The 13,882-nt window shown below is 40.8% G+C and overlaps 1 protein-coding gene across 1 annotated transcript; it reads left to right on the plus strand.

The window, feature by feature from the left end:
- The first annotated feature begins 253 nt into the window (after positions 1-253).
- pipox (pipecolic acid oxidase) lies at positions 254-13,268 on the plus strand. The gene is made up of 9 exons (XM_062473423.1): positions 254-352; positions 395-580; positions 926-1,074; positions 3,696-3,909; positions 5,837-6,019; positions 7,559-7,711; positions 9,228-9,377; positions 10,634-10,709; positions 12,168-13,268. Exons 2-9 carry the CDS (start codon positions 473-475, stop codon positions 12,296-12,298), a joined length of 1,164 nt encoding a protein of 387 aa, XP_062329407.1. The 5' UTR covers positions 254-352; positions 395-472; the 3' UTR covers positions 12,299-13,268.
- The last annotated feature ends 614 nt before the right edge of the window (positions 13,269-13,882 follow it).

A 13,882-nucleotide genomic window follows, 5' to 3' on the forward strand; every position in this document is an offset into this window, starting at 1 on the left:
CAAACAGTAAATATAATTTTACAGTATGTTTGACAAGAAGATTAGCTAGCTAACCAGCCATGTCACTGTCCCAAAATCAATATGAAGGTTTATTTAGAACGGTGAACAAACAGTTTTGCTGGAATTACGTAGTAGGTGTCCATATATCACCTGATAATGCAGCCAATCAGAATCGAGTATTCACCCAGACCATGGCAGAGCCAGAATCATAGACATTTTTCTATTTATATGGCTCTGGACCATGGTATAAGTTTCCACAACAGCTATATACAAAATGCCCTCTTGTGGAAACAAAATGCCCCCACTCCCCCCTCCCACCTGATTCATTCTGGAGCCGAGCCAGAGAAGCGAGGTGAAGTTAGTTTCATATTCGACATTCGTCTCACATTCGGAGTAGAGAAGCTATTTTTGATCCCCCGCGCCAAGGGAAGCAAAGAAGTTGCATATGGCTACTACGAATTAGACCTCAAACATGTCACAAGAGTTATACGATTGTATAGTAATTGGAGCCGGTATACAGGGTTCTTTTACATCCTATCATCTGGCGAAAAAGAACAAGAAAACTCTCCTACTTGAGCAGGTTAGTAGGCTATTCCTTGTTTGTTGTGTTATGTTCTGTGATTTACCCCGAAAAAGTAAGCTATATTAAGTTTTGCAGATCGTATAGTAGGCTTATAGCATTAAACTTCGACTCATTAACTTCTACTTTAATGAAACCAAATCAAGTGGGCTTGGCGACAGGTTCAGAAGATTGGGACACCTGTTTGCTAGACGACCTAGATTTTGAATTTAAGCGGTACTGTCAAGGGAGATGGAGTTAATAAATCTATACAATATAGAGAATTTAGGTATTTAACCTAAATGTCATAAACACGAACACATCAACACAACGTATTAAAATATAATGTGCTCTTGTTTGTGTCAGTTTCCTCTGCCTCACTCTCGAGGAAGCTCTCATGGCCAGACACGCGTTATACGAAAGGCCTATGAACACGACTTCTACGTCCATATGATGGAGGAGAGCTATCAGCTCTGGTCCCAGCTGGAGAAAGAAACCAATGTTCAACTGTACAGGTGAGCGGTAAGCTCTGTCTCAGCAAAGTGTTAATGGAACATCACAATAGCTTTAACAGAACACTGAGATTTGTCACATTTGATGTGCTTTGTTTGTACGAGCTGCAACTCAATCTGTGCTAGCCATAGATGGATGACTTTCTCATTACTTTCTACGTCAGCGAATCACCCCAGACAAAACCTCTGACGCTGAATATGGAACAAGGATTTTTCATCTCAAACTCTTTAATTTCCTGAGAAAAGAGGTTCGTGCTTGTAAATACAACAGTAGGATCAAAGCGAGCTTTCAGCAACTTAAAAGTGTTTGAGAAATATTGCATTCCAACAACTATCAGTGAACACAAATGCAACAATCAGTGAACTGCAAAACAAATGACTTATTATGTATGGAGGTGGTTAATACAGTAGACCAGCAGTATCTAGGTTATATTCACAAGCACACATACACACCTGAAACAGTCAGCAATGGTGCCTGACTGAGGGTTTGTGATTTGAAGTCCACCGATGCCCTTGGCCAGGCAAAAAACTGCACTACAGTGAGAAATACAGAGTTCACTGTACTGAGGATAGGGCTGTGTGAAACTTTTTTGAGCAATGCTTTCTGCCAATCATGCCAGAGATGATCTGGACCCCAACCAACAAACTCCCTTCATTGGAACCACACGGACACACAAGAGCACAGTTGTATCTTACGCACAAACACAAAAACCCACGAGGTTTCAACCTTCATAATAACCCACCTCATAACTTGCTCATTCACAACATGCTGTATGGAATCATATATCACATTTTATGATCTGACATGCGCTCAATTACCTGGGTTTGACACTGTCATTCACAATGTATGTGTACACACATGTAGACATACACACATATACATGCACAAGTCTAATGAGGGAGATAGATGTCAAGCGGTGTTGACTGAGCCTTATGGTTATCGACAGATGTTGGAGCAGTGTCTGCCACTGAAGGAAAAGGCCAACCCAACCACAAATCAAGCAGATGAGGGAACAGGGCCCTGTAATTGTGAACCTTAAAAAGATCCTGTAAAGTAAATTCCATGTTTTGCTTCTAAGTACATTATATACGTGTGAAATGAGTTCCTGAAAAATGCCCTATCTACGTCATTTCGCCCCATCTACGTCAGATCACTGAATGGCTCCTCCTGCTGTACTGTTATTGTAGCTTACATCAGCTAGCTAGCTAGCTTCAGGATGTCTCCCACCACCCGCAACTGCTTCCCTGGATGCAAGAACTCCAGCTGCGCTGCAACACCATTTAAGTTCCCTGTTGATAATGAAAGGAAAAATAGGTGGATAGATTTTGTGAAGAGCCACGCTCATGGAAAGCTTCGGATAAACTCCAACAGCCGCCTCTGCGCCACTGACCATTTCACGGCGGACAGTTTTAACATGGACCGGAGACAGACGGGGTTCACCAACACACGGCTTCTCTTGCAGCGCGGAGCCGTACCGAGCATCGCCCCCCCGGCCGTTCATCCTCCGGTCGCACCTGGACCATCCACCGCCGCCAGCAGTTCATCACTCAGTTCTGTGTGCATGTAATGCACTAACCTACATGAGAATATGATACGTGTTTGCAGTGGATGGATAGCCCCCCCCCCCCCCCCCCGTTGAAATGAACGAATGACTCGAAAAAAGATTCGTTCAATTTACTGAACGAGATTCAAAGAACCGAATCAGTAAAATGATCCGAACTTCCCATCACTACTTACTTGAGAGAGGCGGCGCCTTCCAGCGAGGGGGCCGAGCTTCAGCTCCTTCAGGCGACATGCCCCCCCAGTCTCGAACAGAGAAGACTGCTGATTTTCTTAGATTTCAAAGCCTAATTTAACATACTTGTCTGTGTTTTTTTTCATTCAAATTTGGATGGGTAGTTAATAACACATTCTGTGGTGTGGTGAACTTGAAACTCGTTTTTAATTCCACTTTACAGGATCTTTAAACTCTTGTCAAATAACTCTTGTATTTTACAATGGTAATTATACTAAGTCACATTCACTTTAAGATCTGTCTTCAGATTGTTGGTAGTTAGTTATTGCATTCAAAGCAGGTGTATGGCATGCTTTTGAATTTGTAGAAATTATTTGTAGTTTTTTTTCTATACAACTATTTTTTTTGCATAAAATATTACAACTGTTCAATGAAAAACTCATAACAAGTGAAAATAAATGTGAAATGAAAACTAACATTTAATTTCATCTTACCCCAGTATGTAAAACATTGTTGCGAGTAGCTGGATAATGCCCGACGAGGTGTCCAATATCACCTGATAATGGACGATGCAGGGGCGTGAACCGCTGCGCGTCGGACGGTTCGGCGGAGTCCATTATCAGCCTGATAATGGACACCTCGAAGGGCATTATCCCGCTTATACCATGGTCACTTGCCAACGATATTTTTTTACAAAAATTAATTCATGTTTTCAGTGGTTTTGTAATAGAAATCTAACGTTTTTTAACGTTAGCAAACTCTGATAATTCTAGTCCGCTCAGCTCATAGAACCAACACTAATATCTTACTGAATGTGAAACACAAATAAACGGCATTGTGAATGGGACATCTCTGAGTCTACTTTTAACGAGAGGATCCCTCTTGCAGACGCACAGGGCTTCTCGTCATGGGTCCAGAGAACGGGAAGGAGTTCCAGCTCCTCAAGACCACTCTAGAGAGAAACCACGTACCTACTGTGAACCTCCCGGGTGATGAGTTCAGCAAGCATATCCCCCTTGTCAACCTGACCAAGGGAAACGGAGCTCTTGTCGACACCACAGCTGGGGTGCTGTATGCTGACCGCGCCCTCAAAACTGTGCAGGTGGGTTGAAGAGTGGTGGCCATCTTTTCTTATAGTCATGTTGAGACACAATTATATTAGAATTCAGTTAAAAACTCAAAATGCTCAAAGGGAAGGGCTTACTTACTTTATCTGCAACTTTGTAGATGTTGGAGAAGAGGTGACATACCTCTGGTTATTCCTCTAGTTATTTAAGAAATCAGGGAGCACTTAAAAGGCATTGTGCTTCAAAAACCGGAGACAAGAAAAGCTACAGCGTTAGTTTCTCCCATAGACACTCAAATATATTTGATTTCAGGTTCATGGACTTCTACTTGGCTGTGGCTGCAAGCAATTGAGCAATTCTTGATAAAAACCACATGCTGTGGTAAAGTATCTTTATTCAAGGAAGGATTGGATTTTGTCATCTTTTTTCTTACAAATTACCCTTACATGTACCTGTGAATTGCCCATTTATCCACTTATCTGTATCCAATTAGACGTTAGATATTCCTTGTAATTAGGAATTACACTCATTAGCACCCATTATTTGGACATCTGAGCCAGATGCAATCTCTTGCTCATCAAGCCTAATAATGGCTGTTACAAGAGTCAATACTAACATATTGAAATAATATATTACATGGAAGCATCAAGTACTAGTATATCAATGATGTCACCTCGGTTCATTGTTATCTAAGGCCCAATTATAAAACTAGCCAATAGACATAATCAGAAATAAGAAAGACTTTTTAGTATCAGATGAATGCTTATCTGATATACTTAACCTAAAACTTAACCATAACCTAAAATCTAGTGTTTCACTGTTCTAATAAACTGCATAGAAACATTTAATAAAATGTATTCAGGTTCAGACAGAAATTAGAAAAAAGCTCTACAGATACAGCCTTCAGTCACTGCCAGATCAAGCACAAAATAGCAACACAAATGTTTTGTTTCAGTTGCAGACTCAAAACCATTATCCTGTCTTCTATGTATTGATTAGACAGCTTTTTCCTCTTTTGAGCCAACTGCAGATGATGCATACATTTCAATGTGTCAATAGTTGTAATAATAGAGGCCTCAATAGTTACCACTGTGCATCATGTGAATATCTAAATTCTACATCAATAGTCTGTCTCAGTATCTACTAGCATTGACCAGGCTCTTAACATTTTCTCCATGTTTCACTGTCTCCAAATTTGTGAAAACAAGTGTTGTGTCCATGCTCTCTTCTGAATGTGTGTTTACTCAACTTGACATTTCACCAGACAAGCAGAAAGCTAGGTCCAACACTTAAAATGAATGGTGTTGTTGGCTGTCTGAACTGTTATTAAACCTACTACATACAATCTGAGATCTGTTGGTGTCTGGATGGATGCAGGTTCCTCCATTTCAGCCCTAGTCTTGATAACAGACTATGGGTCACTTGTAGATTATTCAAGACCGACCTTTGTGCCCAGAACACTTCACCTATAAAGAAACTATCTAAGAGCTCAGATGCCGTAGTAGATAACGCTGTAATCCAGTAGAAAAGAACCCGCTCCAGTCCGGTTTGAGATGCCCTATCCTGGGCTAACCCTCTTCTGGACTGACCTCATGGGTGCATGTGGCTTCTTGTTAAACTTTAACTGACCCTTGCTCTAGGGAAAAAGGGTAACTTTAGAATATTTGGTGCTGGAAATGCTTTGGTGTAGCTATGTAAATTAAACATGTGCTGTCTATTTAGGTTATTAAGATGGATGCAGGATTCTCTCCAACTTCATTGCGAGTATCTTGATTTCCTTAGTTAACATTGGTTGATTCTAATATGTATGCTAAGACTAAATGTCTAAAGAAGGCCATCATTTTGGATTTGTATCCACTCACTGGATGCACACAATGTAAGATGACAAGGTCGTTTTGAAGGTGAAAATACACCAACAGATTTACCTATAGTTCATTAAATATTGACTGTATATGTTGCCAGGGCCTTTTTCAGAGAATGGGTGGCGTCATAAAGGATGGCGAGGAGGTGAACGCCATCAAGCCGGGCTCAGTGGTTACCGTGACGACAGCCAGCGGAACGTACAGTGCAAAGAGCCTGGTGATCACAGCAGGATCCTGGGCCAACAACCTGCTCTCCCACACTGGGCTACACCTCCCACTACAGGTAGCCTAAATCAAACAATAGCCCAAGCCTTGGTCAATGCCAGGCTAGTGCATCAGTAAGTAAGCTGCAAACTAACATTGTTTACTTGGTTTAGCGTAAGGGCTCAGTGTGAGACCCCTGTCTTCTGGAATTAGGAGAGGTATTGCAGCTAGCCTTCCCTTAAGTAACTGATGCAGAAATTAATGGATTGAGTCCTGACCATATAACATGACTGATGAGGTAGACCCCAATACAATGTAAACCATATGAAGTGTGGCATGCAAATGCATTTTGCCTACACATCTACTTAATCCTATTGGCAGTTCACTAATATCCATCCACAAGCACTTACAGCCATTCACACCCTCATGTAGTTGCAGTCATCTGTGTTTCTCTGTTTAAGGAAAGACAAATGATATCAGTTTTTTTAATTGTGCATACTTGATAAGGGTTCAGGTTAGTGTTAGGGTGAATTCCACTGAAGGTTGGATGCAAACAACTGCATACAAGCATTGTGTATGTAAATGAAATTCATTGCTGGTTAGGAATGTGCATTCACATTGTAGACTCCAAACTTCATCTCCTTTGCCAATGATTTTGCAGAGAACTAACTTACTAGCTCATATTCACACATAGCATACAATGGAGAACTCCTACACTTTACCAGGCTATACACACAATGTATTTATGAACATACTTATGAAGCTCTGCCAAGGTGGAGACTGTGTTGATCAAAATGCTAAAGCTTCCAAAAAAGAAGAGTATGCCCTCCTCATATACTTGTACTTCTTGATGAATGGGAAGCTAGTAAATTAACAGTTAGACCAAAACTGAAAAACAACTCAGAACTTACTAAATTGAGATTCATATCCCCAGACTATGACTAGCAAGGACTTGCCACTCCTTTGATTCCTTTAGCAAAGCAGGGGGAAGAAGCTTCACCACAGACAGAACAGACTCACAAATCAACTATCCCAAGAATAATATATTTTTATTCTGGTTTTGGGAGAGACCAAGCCAGCTAACCAATCTTGCAATATGTTACCCACCTAAAAAGAAAAGATGATGGAAATTCTTGGCAGTTATTAAAGGAAAAAAATGGAGTTTGTATTGGAATTGCATTATTCAGGATAGTGAGAGGCCCAGGGAATGCCATGCTTGAGTGAGCTCATAGAAAAGTATGAGGTATATGAGAACACTGTATGGTCCACTCCTCTGCTGTGCCTGCTGAATTTTCATGGTCCCCTGGAATGACGCTGTCTCTGTTAGTTCATTTAACCGAAAGCTCTCTGTCATTGTGTCTTTATTATTACCTTCTCTCTGAGAAGGCAGGATTCGGTATGCGTTTCATTAACACCTCATTCTTGGCCAGTTGCTACAGTGTCACTTTAGTAATTGCTGTTGAATTAGAGTAGAAGGGAATAAATATGGTAATGGTGGTAGATCTATATAAATATGGTAATGATGTGTGCAGTTATGGGCAGTAAGTGTGTAACATCCTCCAAATGCAGTTATCTTTAGCTTGGTATTTTGTTCTAAGAGAGGTCCTACCCCAACTAGGTGTTTAAAATCAACGTGTGCTACTGGAAGGAGAAGGTCCCTGGATCCTACAGCGTCCAGCGCCGCTTCCCTTGCTTCATTCAAGTTGAGTCCGAAGAGTCCAATCATCACATCTATGGCTTACCATCCAATGAGTACCCAGGGCTAATGAAGGTGAGTGTGGCTTTTGCCTAGTCTAGCGCCGCGTTACTGATCCTTTACACATTGTTACTGTCTTTTCTACCTGCCCACTCCTTCCCATGTTTTCCCTATTCAGGGACGATTATTACATTACATTGTGCACAGATTATAAATACAATTGTCTGCCATTTTATTTTACACTCAAAATTAGTGAAGATAATTATACACTTTGAAAGGTATTACTGATTCAGAGAGTATGTGTGTGTACTGTAGCATTGACTCCAGGCAACACAATAATATACCATAGAAATCAGAATCAGAAATAGTTTACCCACTCAAATTATTTTAAGAAGAATCTTGATATTTTGTGAGGTGTTGTCTTTGCGATTGTGGGGTTATTTTATACATTGCATCTCTATTTTTGGGCATGATGGCAAGCCAGCAGGAGTTTTGGAGACTAATAGCACCTAACATGCTTGCAGAGGAGGGGGGGACAGATGGCTGAGCCACATCACATTATTCACCATGAGCTAAAGTCACCGTGGAGATGGCCCCATGTAGATGTGCAAGGCTCGGGCATTTTATACTTTATGTGAGGGAAAGCTACAGTACATGTACTGTACATGTATGTTGCTTCACGCTATTGTGTCAGAATACACTTCTAATCAGTTCAGTCTGGCGTACCTGTAAAGGGTGTGACTTTGTCATAAACAGGTAGTTCTTACCTCATATTTGACATATTTCTTACCAAATCTAAGAAGAAACTGAGCTACTGTTGACCATAAACTGTTTTGAATATTTGTTCATGTATAAAAATATACTTCAATACTTCCACAAAAAATACAATACAATAACATATGTATTTGTAGTTCATGTATGTAACAAGAACAGACTCCAAAAGGGATCCAAGGGTTTATTAATCACAGGGCAGTCAAGGTACAACCAGATATCCATAACCTTGCAAGACAGGGCAATATAATCCAGAATCATAGTCAAAGGTACAGGCAAGGGTCGTAATAACAGGAAAACATTGCAGAGTTAGCCAAAGATATGGTTGGGAAAGGCAGGCAAAAGATCTAAACACGAATGGACTGGACTCTCATAGACAAACGCTTCACCACAAAACTAATGAACAGAGGGGTTTAAATAGCAAAAAAGGGTAGACAAGCAACAGGTGAAACCAATGATCCAGTTAGAACTCTACTCCAGACCACCGGCAGGCTCCTCCAGGTATTACAGTATTCATTTTGAACTTAGTTTGTATTTTCTCTGGTATGTATGGTACTATTGACTACTATCAACTGTGTTGAATAAGCTGAAGACATGTTTTAAAAAGCTATTTTTTTTACTCTGTGGCTCAGTTGATTCATACTGTAGCTTCCTAAAATCACCCTCCATTCATTCTGACCATGAAAAACAAGTTATTTCTATTGGTGTCTGACTCATATTACATAATACTTTTGAGTTCTACAGCATAATGCGGTGTCAAATGTCCTATCTTGTCTTTTATCTGTTCGATATCCCATCCTTTGTGTGTCTGTACCTGCAGTTGTGCTACCACATAGGCCCTGAGATCGAGCCAGATGAGAGGGACAGACAGACGGACAGAGGGGATATTGATATCCTGCAGCGCTACGTCGCCCGCTGTTTCCCTGGCCTGGTGCCTGTGCCCGCCGTGGTGGAGAGCTGCATGTACACGGTCAGTGGTGCTAGCCTAAACCAGCAACATAGTCCTTCCCTCCTGCCACCTTTTGCTTTATTTTCTTTGTTCCCTCTCAGTCACTCTTTCTCCCCATGTCTCTTTCACCCACTCTCTTTCTCTTGTTTTGACATTTTGCTCAGGTCTGTGCATCTGTAAAACAGTGAGCAACTGTTTAATGTTCTTGTTGTTTCAGTCCATATGAAATGCTTCTTTACTTATTGTTTCAACAGCCTGTGCTTACAAATATTTTTTATTCCAGGAAGAAGAGAAAATATTTTTGTGGTTGAGGTACATCCTATTATTTACAACAAGCAACTACCATAGAATTGTCAGGAAAGACTATAACCTTTCGTTAAAAGCATTTTTTTTCTTTGTTAATATACTCGATGTAAACATCCATCCAGTTTGTTTTACTCACAGCTCATTCACAGTCTTTTTTGTCATTCCCATGGCAAGGCAGAACAATCAACTCTCCAAAGTTATAACGGTGGAGTTTGGTGGTGTGGGCTGGGGTTCCATCGCCCTTCCAGCCGTAAAGCTCACTGCTTTTATGTAACTCACAGGAGAGTCTGATCCATGTGACCTGTTCTTACTCTGACACGCACTGTAAATTGTTTTAAAAAGGATGTTTCTAGGGGTTTTCTTCTGAGTAATTTTTAGAGATATTGTTTTCCTAGTGTACCTAAAAGATTTTGCAAAATCTTTGGATAGAACTCAGTGGTGAATTGCAATACAATATTTGTTTTAATGTAGATCTTTTCTGAGTATATGAAGATGACTATAAAAGCATTTGGCACAACAGAAAACAATAGTGACCATATGCATGTGATACAACTAACATATTAAAGTACTCATGTTAATGTAAATAAGATATTGAGTAGAAAACTGTGGAACATTATGATTAAGTAAGGCTTTGTGCTGTAATAGCAAGCATCACCTTTCTCAACTTGGCACATTAAAGTAAAAACATTACTGGGAATGCTGCACTGACTGCAGTCCCTGAACAACATCGGATACCACAAAGGTCACCTTATTTACTTCAGTGCTTCATGTGGAGTTTTTATAAAGTCATAGTGTGTCATTTTCAAGCCCTGTGGAGATTCCGAAATGGAGTGGGGGTTTTTCTCCAGAAACCTTGAGTACACTTATTGTGAGACTTTTGTGTCTCACTCTTTCTCTTCTACTCCCCATTTTTTCATTACTATGACTCACTCCACTATTTCTCCTCTGTAATCTTTTTCTTTCTTTCACAGATGACACCAGACCAGCATTTCATACTGGACTCCCATCCCACCTACAGTAACATTGTAATTGGAGCAGGGTTCTCAGGTTAGCGATAGAAAATATTTTGTTATGTGTAATGAGAAATCGTATGTAGTAAGACACTGCCCCAATTCAACAACCTATTACATTCCATGACACCTGTAAGGCCAGTGCATTACATGTGAATATTGTATTAGACATGCCATGGTCAGGGAACAAGTTGGCAGGTTGTTCAGCACATTACCAAAGCCTTGCGCTCAACCTTATAGCTACAGTACACAAGGAAATGTCACCAAACTTTTAATTCGATTTTAATTCAAAGTCTGTTGTAAAGGGTGAAGACTTGGGATTGGGGTCCAGGCCTTTTTTACTCTCTAATTAGTGTTGGCCAAGTGCAGTTGGGATTCATCTCCATCTCTTTGTCCCTAACTTCAGTGTGACAGAAGCTGTTTTCCCAGAGGGCCTATGGGGTCTCCAGGCATTTGTTCCATCTGTTCCTGTAGCCGCCTCCTAGAGCTAATTATATGTGTAATTAATTTTAGCTCTTAATAGCTTTTAAAGGACCTGGCAGTGGCATGCAATGCAGTGAGGGGCAGCTGGACTAAAGGATATTTTCTTCTGGAGATTTATTCTGTGGGTCAGAGAAGCCTTGCAATCAATATAAGGGCAAGTAGGATTTGAACCGAGTGGTTTACATCCTGACCCCACTTGCCTTTCACTAGTGAAATCAGGAGCATTACAGATGTGTTCATTTAAATGATTAATTTGAGTCACGTGATACAGGATTTGCTCTTAACAATCATTTGTGTTCTAGCCTCTCTGCTTTGATAAGTGTGCAGTGCTGTATGAGAGCAGTTACTGAGGCTAATATTTTAGAAGAAAAAATAAAAAAAGCTGTTAGCATTTCCTCCTCCTTCTACCCTTGTCATCAAAGCAAGGCACAAGTGCTAGTGGTTACCATGGTTACAAAGTCACCCAGCAGGTTTTGCCAACCATTGAAGACAAGGCGGAGGGGATGGGGGGGCACGTGCCCAAACTGTCAGAGCTGGTCTTTTATGAGTCTAAAGCCAGGCAAAATCCTCAGGGCTCCAAGACCTTTGTCAAGAAGCAAACACACAGCATTCCAAAAACCCAGCTGACATTCCCCATTTTTCACTCAAACCGCCTAGCAAAAAGAAGTGTATAGATCTTGCTTTCAGAAGTACCCCCTTTCAGATATCACTCCTGAGCTTGTGGCATCAGCTCATCCCGAAAAGAAAGACAAATCTTCCTAATTTAAAGTCTGGCCCAGGTCCACTTAGATCCACAGTGACAGCTAGAGCAATTGTTCCTCTTCTCTTTTATGTGCTCACTCATGCACAGCTCAATGGATTGCCTCACTCAGATAGACCAGGGGACAGGAAGGTTATTCACAAGGTTATTACAAGGCGCATATTGTATTTTTTTTGCAAATAAAGCCTCATGAAGTAATTGTGTTGGATGACTGACCTGTTTTGTTCACAGTGATGGGTTCTCTTCCCACAGGTCATGGGTTCAAGTTTGGACCGATTGTGGGGAAGCTGCTATGTGAGCTCAGCCAAGGTGAAGTGCCTTCTTATGACCTTTCGCCTTTCAGAATTAGACGCTTTCAGACTCATTCCAAATCTGCTTTGTAGAGTCAGAATCCATTTTAAATTATCAGTTATGTCTAGGGTTGCCACCTAGACATAACTAGGGGGGGGGGAGGGGTAAAAAACAACTTAAAACATGTTTTCATAAAAATACTAAGATTGATACATGGACATTATAAAAAGATATCTTCTATTGAAATCAGTGTGAACAGATGCGTCTCTCTATCACAACTCAAGTGGTCATATCGTCATAGCTGTGTTAATAACCATAGGCCAACAAAGTTTGACAGTGAGACCACAAAAAAAGGCTTTTAACATCAGTGGACCAGAAGTAGTAGTGTGCAGTATTGAAGCATGTCAAGCCTACTTCCTTTTAGAAGTGTACTTCTTATTACGCGGGGGGTATCTGGAGCTGCCTCCGCCATTCTTTCAAATCGACTCTCCACCAAGAGACCCGCCCTTCTCTGACTCTGATTGGCCATGAACCTGAAAAAAAACTATCAAACCAACAATGGCAGCGAGTATTACCCAATCAAGGGCAGAATAGGATGAGTCTTCCCAGAATTTGGATGGGATGATTTGCATGGGATGCTGCATTAAAGACAACTCAGAAAATATGTGAAAAAACCCGGCCCGTATTGATTCCAAACGGGACGCGCTACTTTATTCTCAAATATGGGACGATTCCATATTTTAAGGGACGTGTGGCAACCCTAGTTATGTCACTACTTTTTGAGGGTATTAATCTTATCTCAGAAAAGTATATGCTAAAACTGAAGATTTGTATTGGTGTACACCAAAGATTGGTAAAACGCAATGCTATGCAGGGCAAAATATATTCATTTTAATGGGCGGGACCGGTCATTTTCCTATTTCTTGCTTTTCATGCAATAAGTTGTTAACGGGGATGCTACCACAGGTTCGAACTTGGACCCATCTTGCTACTCAAACAAGTGCTGTATGTTTGTTAATGCCTTCATCCATGACAAATTGTATTAAACGTAAATAAAAATTACCCTTATTGCCTTGTATGATTTTTATGCATCACTACCTAACCCTTCGTCTCTCCAGCCCCCAGAGTGAGGCCTTTTTGCAAACGAAGCACATAGTTAAAAAGACATCAGCCGTGTAGCCATTTGTCTCTGTGCAGCCAGCTGCAAGCTCAGTCTTCATTGGCGGGCCTCTTTCTGTACCTATTTCCCATGTAAACATTTTAATTACTATTCACCCAGCCAGTTACAATGGTTGCCAACCACAGCCATCAGCAGGAATGGGAAAATTATACAGTGAGACGCCAGAGATCAGAATACTATTTTGCTATCCTTGCCTCTAAGTGACTTTGGATTGATAGAAAAAAAGGCACCATTATACAAATTACTAAATTAGGCGGACATTAAAACATGAGCAAAAGCAAAATGTTCAATGAATAATATTCAGCACAACAACATCACCTCAACCATCAATTCCATCACTGAAAGCACAAACTGCTGTGTGGATTTGGACAATAATATATCAGCCACCTCCAAGGTCCAGATGTGTTTAGCTTAACAGGTAGTTAAAGGAAATGCATTAGGTGCATCCATTTGTCAAAAAAATTTCCTTGGTGGAGGACCGAATTTCCCCCTCAGG

The sequence above is a fragment of the Osmerus eperlanus genome, chromosome 11 (genome assembly GCF_963692335.1).
Source record: "Osmerus eperlanus chromosome 11, fOsmEpe2.1, whole genome shotgun sequence".
In the NCBI taxonomy this organism is placed as follows: Eukaryota; Metazoa; Chordata; class Actinopteri; order Osmeriformes; family Osmeridae; genus Osmerus; species Osmerus eperlanus.

Coding starts and splice junctions, on each gene's coding strand:
- pipox (XM_062473423.1), top strand. CDS start 473: ATGTCACAAGAGTTATACGATTGTATAGTAATTGGAGCCGGTATACAG. Junction 1,075..3,695: donor ACCAATGTTCAACTGTACAG/GTGAGCGGTAAG, acceptor TCCCTCTTGCAG/ACGCACAGGGCTTCTCGTCA. Junction 10,710..12,167: donor AATTGGAGCAGGGTTCTCAG/GTTAGCGATAGA, acceptor CTCTTCCCACAG/GTCATGGGTTCAAGTTTGGA.